The sequence below is a fragment of the Amia ocellicauda genome, chromosome 12 (genome assembly GCF_036373705.1).
Source record: "Amia ocellicauda isolate fAmiCal2 chromosome 12, fAmiCal2.hap1, whole genome shotgun sequence".
Lineage (NCBI taxonomy): Eukaryota > Metazoa > Chordata > Actinopteri > Amiiformes > Amiidae > Amia > Amia ocellicauda.
Genome location: NC_089861.1, coordinates 9,480,726 through 9,492,501, shown reverse-complemented (window position 1 = coordinate 9,492,501; position 11,776 = coordinate 9,480,726). Strand labels below are relative to the sequence as shown.

The following is an 11,776-nucleotide window of genomic DNA, read 5'->3' as shown; positions in this document are numbered from 1 at the left end:
TGTCCAATGCGCGTCTTATTAACCTTTCTGTTCTCTGACTTTGCACACTAATCATTAATAAAGAAAACAGTATCTGTGCTCTGATAGGAGTATGCAATGGGAAGAAACGCGTAGGGTGTTAGTTTCCGTTACTCTTTTGCATGCACAAAGCATTGCCGAAAGGATTGCAGTTGTTTCTGGGGTGGATTTGGTATAAATCCTAGTAATGTGCACAAATACATCACGTGGTCCCCCCTCTCTCAGGAAGGTGCACTTGGAGCCTGACGTCATTTGCGCTGCCGAGGAACCTGGAGTGTGACAGCACTGGCTCTTGCAGTACAGATCTGGGTAAGGACGGGTCATTTAGCACGTTTTCTGGTGCATATCGTGTGTTGTTGTGAATCTGTGACACTGCTGAGCAGCAGCTCGACATATTGTTCTCGCAAATTTGGTGACTGGAGGTGCGTGAAGTCTGTGTGTTGTAACCCGGTGCATTGTGGGATACTCGCGGAAGTGGGCTGCTGCAACAAACAGATTCGGGCACTGTAACATGCAACGTTATATGGCTAATATAGCAAAGACAATCCACAAGATATGTTTTATTAGTTTGCACATCGTAGTTTGTACATTTTACAGTTTCCGTAGATCATTGAATAACGGAAATGTTACTATTTATTTAACTTTAACTGACCCATTCTTAAATCAGTGCTTTTGTGAATCGATTTGTTTTATAAACTGAGTCTATATGCACGTTTAAAATGACGTTGTATTAAAGCCTACGTGTGTAGATCTGTATTTTAGTGCGATTTCGTGTCTTGAAATCACCAAAATCACCGTTTGAACTTCACCAAAACGCGAGAACGGACCAGTGACTGGACTGCGCTGGCAGCATTATACTGTCCCATTCAAAACTCCTATCCCCTATACAACAAGGCTAGTACAACTATCTGCTCATTGCGAGGAACTGTATACTATTTAATTTTATGATTGAAAAATAATTAGGCAGTTTCGCTTAGCTTATAGCACAACACTTTTTAAATGACTAAATCTCACTTGAGCTGATATGAAATGCTCTTGCTTTATTGGCATGCATTTAATACTGTGCTTACCTTGGATGTCAGCCTGTTGTAATCCCTCACTTCTGTGCGTGTCCCACAATTCTTCGGGTTAAAGATTAACCGTGCCACAGTTCACTGGTATCACTTGACTTTGACACTTGACACTTAATTAATACTTACCCAAAGCTGTTTTATTTGAACGCATGTGGCTCCATCTCCATGAAACCCTTTACAAACAAAATTGCTACTTAAATAATTTACTAAAAAGTATAGGAAGTGAATCAATTTAAAAGAGGGTTCTGATTGATGTCAAACATTGAGTACATTGCACATAAGTATCCAAATATGCATCTTACTATTACACTGTTCTATGTGTGGTTTACTGTTCATTCTAAATTGCTGTGATATTCCCTGAAATAAAGTGGTTTGTTAGTTGAGGGGCATCACAAAGTCCTTAGTAAAATGGACATAATTGACAGTTTGGTAATAAAATTCGCATGATAAGAGTTGTTTCTGTGTCACAGCAGAAGTCTCCAAACCAATTCTGAAGCCGAGGATCTGAAGGCAACAGAACGGACAACACTGACACCTGTTTTTCTGGTTGAGGCACAAAAACATTTTGCGGTAATATCCAGGTAGGCTTTCCATGGTCTATTGAGATCCGTGTCAGTTTATATTCGCACGCATTCTGTGGTGTTACAGGGACTTTTTTTCCAAGGTACATGTTTTTAATAATGTAATTTTAAAATGGCATATAAGACATCTGGAAAATAAAATGTTAATCCAGTGTAAATTCTATCTATTGCAAACATAAACATGAATAATATGAATTTCAAATAATGAAATATGAATACTAAAACAAAACCAGTGGAATTGTACCTCCTTCAGTCATGTAATGCCTGAGTTATCATATTTGCTGAGGCTCATTGCTCGTAAACATAGACCACAATAAATAGTTAGGAAAAAACAGGTAAATGGATAAGAAAACACACAGGATTACAAGGATTTAGAGCCTGACATAACACTGCATAATGGAGAATACAAGGTGTCATTATGTTTGTTATCTATTGTTTTTAGCCTAGTTTTAGACATCATGACCAGCTTCAAAATCCGAAAATACCAGGATGAGGACTATGAAATGGTGAAGGACATTTTCACTATGGGTATGAGTGAGCATGTGCCAGCTAGCTTTGTGCATATGCTCAAGCAGCCCATCCCCCAGATGTTCATCATGTGTGTGTTCTGTGCTCTGCTTGCGAGCTCCAAATCGGTCATTCTTCCGGTTCTGGCGGTCACCTTGCTGCTCGCCGGGACGCGCCAGGGACTCAGCTACATGTTCAACAGTTACATCGAGCGCTCCCTTAAAGAAGACATGGGCCACATTGGGGAAACCTACGTGGAAAGCAAACACTGCTGCTTTTGGGTGGTGGAGAGCGAAGGCAGCGTGGTGGCCACCGTGGCTTGTGTGCCCTCGAGTGAGAGCGGCTCTCTCCAGCTGAAGCGACTGTCGGTGCGACGGAGCCACAGAGGACGCGGCTTTGCCAAGGCCCTGTGCCGCACCGTGGAGGAGTTCGCCAGGGAAAAGGGATACGAAGCCGTGATCCTCTTCACGTCGGTGGTGCAGTACGATGCACATAAGCTCTATGAAAATCTGGGCTACATAGAAGTAAGGCAGATGGTTGCGCCCACAGTCATTGCAAAAATCACCAACTTCACTATTAGGCAGTATAGATACGACCTGTTGAAAAGCAACTAAGTCAATAAGTGACATTCACAAATGCATAAATGAGATTGCTCTGTATGGCAGATGAGAGAACTGGCACAACAGGTAACAATGGCACAACAAACTGAGTATAATTAATACATGTAATTAGTCAGTCTATGAGTTATATATGTGACTTATGATAGGATGGGAAGTCTCAAGATACAGGCATCATTTTCCTGGAGATTTTCCTGAAGTTCAAAGTCCAGTTCACTGTGCTCAAGGACCAACCATTACAATTGGAGAAATTGTTATGAGTAGCTGAAGAGTGACTTTTTATTTTAATTGTATTAAACCAATTTGTATGTGTGTGTGTTTGACTGAGCTTCCTTTTTTGTTTTATATACATATACATTTGTAATCCCTGGTCCTGGAAAGCCTTTTCATTTGTATGCCATCTGAGGTCTGTTCGACTGAATTGATCTGTTAATTGACTTCTATATTAATCTATGTGAATGTGATCTTTAACCACTGATAGAAGATGCTAATAAAACATAGCCACAGATAGATTCAGCTACTTTTTGGGCACATGCTTCGTAATGATTTATGTATGTGTAGGGTTATGCTGTAATATTGCAGTCTGCAAAGGAAACTATCTAACACACACTGTGAGCTCATATTGCTTACCAATAGTTTGCCCAGTCCACTATGTCAGAGATGCAGCTGCAACTATATATGGACAAAATAATCAATAAATAAATGTAGTACAAAAACAAAACAACATAGTAATAAAACCACAATCTACTTAACAATATCTGGGTGTATTCATTTATTTAAAAAATGCCAGTGTGCCTTCAAAATACCGTTATGTTGCTGTTTATTTCTTGTATTTGTAATTTTGAAAAATGAATTTGACTAAAGCTGATCATGAATGATTTCTATAAAATGTTTTTCTTGTCATCTGTATTTTCTTATTCACTGACTACTTTTCACATCCTATAATGTGTATGCTAAGTGACAATGTTTATATATGGTTTCACTTTAGTCTTTTTAATGTCCAATAGCCTTTCAAATTGATAGCTTCTTTGATAGAAGTCCTTTTGTCCGTGTAATCTCGTCTTCTCTGTGATTCATTTTATTTTTTGTTTTGTAATCTAGTACATCCCGCTTTTGTTTCCAGCAAAGGACACAATTATTCCTCATAGCATGGTTTAATCCTATTGATAATTACATATAAATGCTTGTCCACAAAGTGCAACACTATGTATTTTGAGATGATATGTGCAACATTCGAGTTAGATTTCAAGTTTTTTCAAATAACAAAACTGATCTTTAACCAACATTATGTCAACATGGTTTTATTCATAGCTATTAATTCTATACCTCAGTAATTCAGTTTTTATTTAAAATCTGCATTTCTGGTTTCCTATGGGGTTGCAGAAAAAAAACTATAACCAAATACTATATCCAAAGCATTACAACGTATTAAGAAACATTATGTTACAAGCAAATTGAGGGTGGGGTCAATCTTTCCATTAGTTTTAATGTTACTTTTGATCATAACATTTTATCACATAAAGCATGTTTGCAAACCATTATTCAGTTACACCGATCAGCCATAACATTATGACCACTGACAGGTGAAGTGAATAACACTGATAATCTCGTTATCATGGCACCTGTCAGTGGGTGGGATATATTAGGCAGCAAGTGAACATGTGTTAGAGCAGGAAAAATGGGCAGCGTAAGGATCTGAGCGACTTTGACAAGGGCCAAATTGTGATGGCTAGACCACTGGGTCAGAGCATCTCCAAAACTGCAGCTCTTGTGGGGTGGGGTGCCCATGCTGACCCCTGTCCACTGCCGAAACCGCCTACAATGGGCACATGAGCATCAGAACTGGACCACGGAGCAATGGAAGAAGGTGGTCTGGTCTGATGAATCACGAGTTCAAGGTGTTGACTTGGCCTCCAAATTCCCCAGATCTCAATCCAATCGAGCATCTGTGGGATGTGCTGGACAAACAAGGTCGATCCATGGAGGCCCCACCTCGCAACTTACAGGACTTAAAGGATCTGCTGCTAACGTCTTGGTGCCAGATATCACAGCACACCTTCAGAGGTCTAGTGGAGTCCATGCCCCGACGGGTCAGGGCTGTTTTGGCGGCAAATGGGGGACCTACACAATATTAGGCAGGCGGTCATAATGTTATGGCTGATCGGTGTATATTCTGATATACATCTGGGCAGTTGTGTCATATATTTTGGTTAACCCCGGTATCTGTGCAGCAGTTATGTTATTGTCACTGAAAGCTACTATAGATGACCTATAATTCACTGTAATGTACAGTGCAAATGTAGTGTAAGGATGGAACAGCCAAGAAACTGATCACCAAACTGTTCCCAAATCCAAGTGCCTGGAAAATGTCCGTCTAAGAATGATTCACTGCCCTTCGATTCCTTGCTTTCATTCGTGAAGAAGATCTTTTCTTGAATCTGGTCATTTTCTCACTCAGCCCTTTATATGATGATTGATGTCGTCCACATTCTTCTATGGAGTTTAAGTGGAGGATATGGTTTTATTTCTTGCTGACCATTCTCCCAAATATCGTAATTGTATTCAGCCTGCTTTGAATCTGCAGTTAGTCATGTATGCTTGTTTAATTTTGTTTATCTAACAAATCTATTTGAAAATAGCTCAAGATTTATAGGCAAGAAAGAATGGAATATGTCCAAGATTCAATGCAGCTGTCCTGTCCCATATGGGAAACTTGCATGTTTATAATATGTTTCTATATGTATTTGGTATTCTAAATATTACAAAAGCAGTGCACACTCAAAAGAGCTCCAAAAGTACTAAAACCCTCCTCCCATTACTTAGACCTAGGGCACTTATATACCTGCCTTTAATTTTACATTTGTTAAAATGGAAGAGCATAATAATTTAGAAATATATATTTTACCAAAAGTACTCACAGGTTTTACATTTTAATATGAGCTGTTAATTGTAATCTGGTCACACACACAATAAGAATCATACAAGTGAATGTGTAAATACTTTTGTTTCAGACAAGTAACTATCAAGTTCAGGGTATTCCTCCCCTTTTAATTAAATGGTGCGGTCACCTGCTTTCAAAACTAGGGAAGTGATGCCGAGCACAGGCTAAAGATCACCATTACAACCCCTCTCACGGGAAGAGAAGTGGGAATGGAGATCTGCTTTACAGACCCCAAAACCCAACCTCCTCCCCTTTCCTTTAAAAGAAACCTTGTGCAATTTAAATGTTCCTTTTAGACTGTTTTATGGATGACAGCATAAACAATGTGCCCTGAGAAACTTCCCCATAAACATAAAGCACAAAACATGATAAGCAGCTATTTCTCACATTAACTAGTTCAGAGAGAAATCGCTACCTTAATGAACAGGTCGTTGGTAAAAGCACACTACCTGTTCCACAATATTAGATTAAGATTATTCTCCAATGACTTATTTTTGTAATTGGTACTGTGCCTGGGTTGTGTCTTATTGATGAGTTGTGCAGCAGTCATTGCACCTGCATGACATTGTAGGTTGTGGTATTTAAAAAAACCTACACTATGTAAGATTTTGCAGTAACAATGGGAAGAAAGCAGAAAAATGGAAAGCAGAAAGCATTATTTTTTATGTGTCACATTTTAGAAGTTTAGAGGGAGGTTGCAGTCACATGGCTGCACTGCTTAGCGGTAGAGCAGTGTGTAAAAGAGGGCTTCAACACAATGCCAACAACTCCTGAGCCCAGTGTGTGGTCTCGGGTCAACAGAAACAAACAGCTTCTTTAATAGGTGCTACTCAAATCTGACATCAGTCTAGTTATTTTTTATAACTGACATTGATATTTCTAAGTAAAGGTCATGACCACAAGCCACAACAGTATCACTGTTGTCATATGCAGTCAATATTCAGACCTGGAAAAACATATTTTGGACTGCCAATAGGGGGCAGATCGCAAAAACTAAAAACACTTTAAGGCTGACCCCTATCTTCCGGCCGTTGCCTGGTTTTCTAGTGCAATGACACTTACATTTAAAAACCCCTGATCTGGTGCTGAGAGTTGAGAGAGTTTCATGTCAGTCGTGCACTGTGCTAACCCAAGGGAGTTTTTTAAAATCAATAAGACTAGATTTTACTAGATTCTAGATTTTACTGCAAAAAAATTGAATTGAGTTACTTGTTTCCATATTTTCCCTCGGCGTTGGAACAAAATAGTGTGTAATTGAATTGACAATTGTGACATTTTGTGTTTAATTAATGTACAGGGTATTCGTTATATAGATTAGTAAACAATGTAATCTAATGCTAATCAAGCTCTGTGAAGCCAGCCATGAATCTGTGAAGTATTTGTTCGATGTTAGTGTGAACAATGTGTCAAATACTTCTGAATAAACATCAGGCACAGTTGTTCAGTCTGACATTTAAAAAAACAACACAAAGTTACAAACAGAAAATTAATTCTGTAGATCCTCACAATACTCTGCTACATGTACCTCTATCTCCTGACCACTAGATGGCACACCAGTTCACTGGATAGTCAGTCTGTTCTGTAGGCAAAACGCATCACAGAAGGGATTATGCCAGTTAAAATCAAGGTTTGAGAAAGTAAAACAGTCGGAGCAAAAAAATAATACATATATATGCAGTTAATTTATGATTCATGTCAAATTCTCCAGATATGCACGTTGTCAGGAGTGTATAATTGCTAGTCCTACCCTTTGAATACACTCAATCACTGTGCAGAGCTTCACTTGAATGATTCCTTAAACACTAGCTCCCTGCTAGCATTTACAGGACTTTAAAAAAGCTCACAAGGCTTGCTTTAAAAACTTGGGAGGCTGGAAATGGAAATAAGCTGGTTTGCATATCTTAATAGGAAGACTTCTACGAGAGCATTATTTATAGCAATAACTATGTAGGAAGCCAACTCAAACGGCAGGGTAACTTACATAGACTTTTACTATTATAATTATTATTATACCTGTGCCCCAAAACACACAACCTGTAATATGGTTTGTGCTGGCTGACCCAAAGACAGTAGCTGTAGCCCAATATCTCAGTAGGATGGGTATTGGGACAGTTTACACTGCCATTTCGGATCAAACGTACCTCTCGGGGAGAATAAGACAAGTTTAGCTTAATCTAATCCTGATGGGTGGGTTTTATTTTGTGTGGGTGGGGGTGAGGCCCAATTCCTAGCAAGAACTGGAGAGGGACGGCGATGGGGGAAGGGGCAGAAGCAGTGACTCGTTGGCCTAGGAGAACACAGGAACCTGTGAAGAAATAAGTGTTGCAGAAGTACACTCAGCATGCCGTAATGACTTTAAATTTTAATTAAATTTGTAAAACATTGAAATAAATGCTAATTCCCCATTTTCAACAATTTATATTTGCCGTTTGACTACATATTTAACTAAAACCTAAATCTGGGTTTTGAAATTAAATATTTAAATTTAAACCTCTGAAAAATAACTTATTTTAAATTTAAATATAACTGTAGATGATACAAAAGATTAAAACAATTACTTTGTGCAGATTGTACTGGATGAAGTTATTTTTTACCTTTACACACTGTAACATACATTACTGTGCACCTTATGGAAACTAGAACTAGTTTTAAATTGTAAAGAGAGACTGAATCCATAGACAGGTCCATTTAAACACTCCCATTATAAAAACTTTTATTGCATATAAAGCCACAATATAATACATCAAAAATCAGCATTAAAATTATTAAAATCACAACAGCTTCACAAAAATAAGATTAATCTTTAAAAGAACAGTTTAATACAAAGTCCTGTGTGTGAACAATACAGGACAAGAGTGTACTGAGCACGGTCAGGACCAGTCCATCTCTCATTCTAGCAGGCCATTCTGCATAATAAGCGCTGTGGATAATCTTGTTCACCTCTCACCCAGTCCAGGTACTCACATATAGTCCAGTCCAATCTATCCCCGGTCCAGCCTATTCAAGTGCAGACCAGTCCAGAACAGTTTAATCCAGGGATTCCCAGAAATTAAGACATAATTTAGCCTTATATTGCATTGTTTGGTGAATTAAGGATTCAATTAAGCAACAGAGCTCTCAGTTGCAACACAAACCAGCAGGACAGGGGGTACTCCAGGACCGGTTTGGGGAATCCCTGGATTAATCCATTCCATTTCAGTCCAATTCAGTCTAGTCCAGTCCAGGGAATGTATGAGCACGGACACTATACGACAAGTGTCCCGGTTGGGCATCACTTATCCCATGCCGCCCTCAATGCCACGGATGCGCCGGGCCAGCTGGATGTCGCGGGGGAACAACGTGACTCTCTTGGCATGGATAGTACACAGGTATGCGTCCTGAAACAAGCGCACCAGGAATGCCTCAGCAGCCTGGAACAGAGAGAGCGAAAGAATACAGAATAACCGAGCTAGAAAATAAAACTGGATATCTGTCTATTAGTATACCCTCCAGTAACTATCGCCCCAACCCGGAGCAGTAGGCTACTTAGGTTTTCGTTACCTGGTTTACGTCTAACCACGTTAAAGGGGCCTGATCATTTATTCATATGTTGTTCATATTGAGTTTAATGTCCTCTCTCTCCATTTTTTTTTTGGTAGCCCACATCTGGGTTTAGTTTACTACAACCAGCCACTGGAGATAGAGAGATATGGAGCTAGATAAAGAGTTCAGGACATTGTTACCTCCTGCAGTGCAGACAGAGCTATAGCTTGCCATTTGAGATCCACTCTGAACATCTGGCACACCTCTCGAACCTGCAACACACACAGCGCAGATAAAAACATGCCCTATAAAACACAGCATAGCATACACTGTGTATAGAGCAATGGCTGACATCTGGTATCATAATGTATTAGTTATTTGTGTACGGTGCACTACACTTTATAGTGCTGTACAGTGTATAAAGCGTGCAGTGTATTACAATGTGTTGCATAGCTCAGTGTGTACACAGTATCATCGGTGCCATGTTACCACTCTGGAGAAGGGCCCCTTTCTCAGCAGCAGCTCTGTCGATTTCTGATATCTGCGGATCTCCATCAGGGCACGGGTCCCAGGGCGGAACCGTCGCCGCCGAGGGGGGGATTCCCCTGACACATACACAGAGATGGGTTATTAGAGAGACTATGCTGATACACACAGAGAGAGAGAGAGAGAGACAATACACTACACTGAGAGAAAGCAAGGGGTTAATACTGATACTACGCTGACACATGGGCTAATATAGTGATAACACTGACAGACAGAGAGATAAGTGGCTACACTGATGCAGAAAGAGAGACATAAGAACATAATAACGAGGAGGCCATTCAACCCATCATGCTCGTTTGGTGTACATTCATAACTAAGTGTTCCAAGGATCCTATCCAGTCTATTTTTGAATGTTTGAATCTACCATATTGCTGGGTAGTTTGTTCCAGATTGTGACTACTCAGGTTAATATCATGACTAAACTGACAGAAAGACTTGTCAATATAATACAACACTAAAAAAAGAGAAAGAGAACAGATACACTGACAGATTGATGAACAGAAAGAGGAGCACAGAGTATCAGTCTCTCACTGGAGGCACTGCGCCTTTTTGGTGAAACCGGGATTTGGGCGGGCTCTCTGCGTTGGGGAGTTCTGGCTTTCCTCTTATGGGCCGAGCCCTGCTTCTCATGGCGCATTGCTCTCCCACACTGGCAGACTCACTGATGCACAACCACTGACTGATTAATATTAACACACTGACACTCACTCACTCCCTGAATGACTGACAGTGACACACTGCTGACTGACAGACAGACAGACACAGACCTGTCACTCACTCACCGACACCAACATACACACTGACAGACCCTGAAATAGAGAGAATCAATTAGCAAATGAATCTGCCACGCTGGACAGTCTACAGCATGAACTAAGGTACAGTACTGCATGCTTGTGCAGTGAGGACTGGAGTAATGCATGTATTCATTCATACATTTATATCTAGCATCTCCATCCAAGACAAAGTCACACAGACACAATGCAAAGACACGGAGCTGCTGCCACACGTTGTTCATGCAACAGTTTCTGCACACATTTGGGAAGACCAGAAAGGGCTACATACTGTAAGTTACAGATGCATTTAACATAACTATTAGGTTGCAGCTGGATATGAAAACAAAGAAGACTTTTAAACGCATATTAAAGATAGTTGTTTATGTCATATGATCCTCATAATTTGTCATCTGTAAGTTATATAATGTTGTCAGTGCAAGTTTACAATTTACAAATGATCGAATATGTCGGGCAAATACATCTAGCAAAACGAATACATTCAAATAACAACCCAACCACATGTATATTACATATTTGAAAACATGTAATTAATAAAACTTTGTATCGCTAGTTAAAGTCGACAAAGTACTAAGTACATTATTTTTAACATTCCGTTAGCTGCGGTGGTCACTCACCTTGATAATAGAAAGCAATATTTTTCCAAAAACTATCTAAAATCATTAAAAATATTTAAAAATATGGACGCTTTTAAAATCCTGGACTAAAAACAAATCGTTTACAAACGCACTCTCTCTCTCTCCATGCGTATCCCTTTCAAATGATGCGTCCCGCCTCCAACGCACTCTTGGACCAATGCGGATCGAGAGTACGATGAGACCGATAACACGACGAGCCAATGAGAGTAGAGCAAACTTATCGATCGGGCATTGGGTGGCCTGTTTGGACCAATCAGCGACGGAGCCTGGACGGCTGTAGAGGAAGTGCGTAGAGCGCAGGCGAGTCATACAGGCCAATAGCGTTGCGGGAAATTTAAATGGCTACTCTTAAAAACACCGAGTAAGAAGCCATACAAACATAAAATACATATTCATATTAATTTACTGCAATGTGTCATGTATTATAATGAAGTCCCTTAACAATGTTACATAAAATAAACTATTCGCAGTTTATTGCATTATCGTATCTGGTATATCATTCATGGGCGGCAGTAGCATTTTCAGTCGGGATCCTACCCGGT

The 11,776-nt window shown here is 39.8% G+C and overlaps 2 protein-coding genes across 4 annotated transcripts; one reads left to right on the top strand and one right to left on the bottom strand.

Moving 5' to 3' along the window:
- The first annotated feature begins 149 nt into the window (after nucleotides 1-149).
- On the top strand, nucleotides 150-3,699 carry LOC136764327 (probable N-acetyltransferase camello). Of its 2 annotated transcripts, none has more exons than XM_066718289.1 (3): nucleotides 150-327; nucleotides 1,565-1,672; nucleotides 2,115-3,699. In XM_066718289.1, exon 3 carries the CDS (start codon nucleotides 2,131-2,133, stop codon nucleotides 2,791-2,793), a length of 663 nt encoding a protein of 220 aa, XP_066574386.1. In that variant the 5' UTR covers nucleotides 150-327; nucleotides 1,565-1,672; nucleotides 2,115-2,130; the 3' UTR covers nucleotides 2,794-3,699. The 2 variants fall into 2 exon arrangements, with proteins under 2 accessions (XP_066574386.1, XP_066574387.1); XM_066718290.1 differs by having other exon boundaries at nucleotides 1,562-1,672.
- Nucleotides 3,700-8,420: 4,721 nt separating this feature from the next.
- Nucleotides 8,421-11,709, bottom strand: cenpa (histone H3-like centromeric protein A). Of its 2 annotated transcripts, none has more exons than XM_066718287.1 (5): nucleotides 11,214-11,709; nucleotides 10,337-10,614; nucleotides 9,749-9,864; nucleotides 9,460-9,531; nucleotides 8,421-9,147 (listed from the first exon to the last, which is right to left on the bottom strand). In XM_066718287.1, the coding sequence occupies exons 2-5, from the start codon at nucleotides 10,440-10,442 to the stop codon at nucleotides 9,013-9,015; spliced, it is 429 nt and encodes a 142-aa protein (XP_066574384.1). In that variant the 5' UTR covers nucleotides 10,443-10,614; nucleotides 11,214-11,709; the 3' UTR covers nucleotides 8,421-9,012. The 2 variants fall into 2 exon arrangements, with proteins under 2 accessions (XP_066574384.1, XP_066574385.1); XM_066718288.1 differs by having other exon boundaries at nucleotides 10,588-10,614.
- Nucleotides 11,710-11,776: the final 67 nt, after the last annotated feature.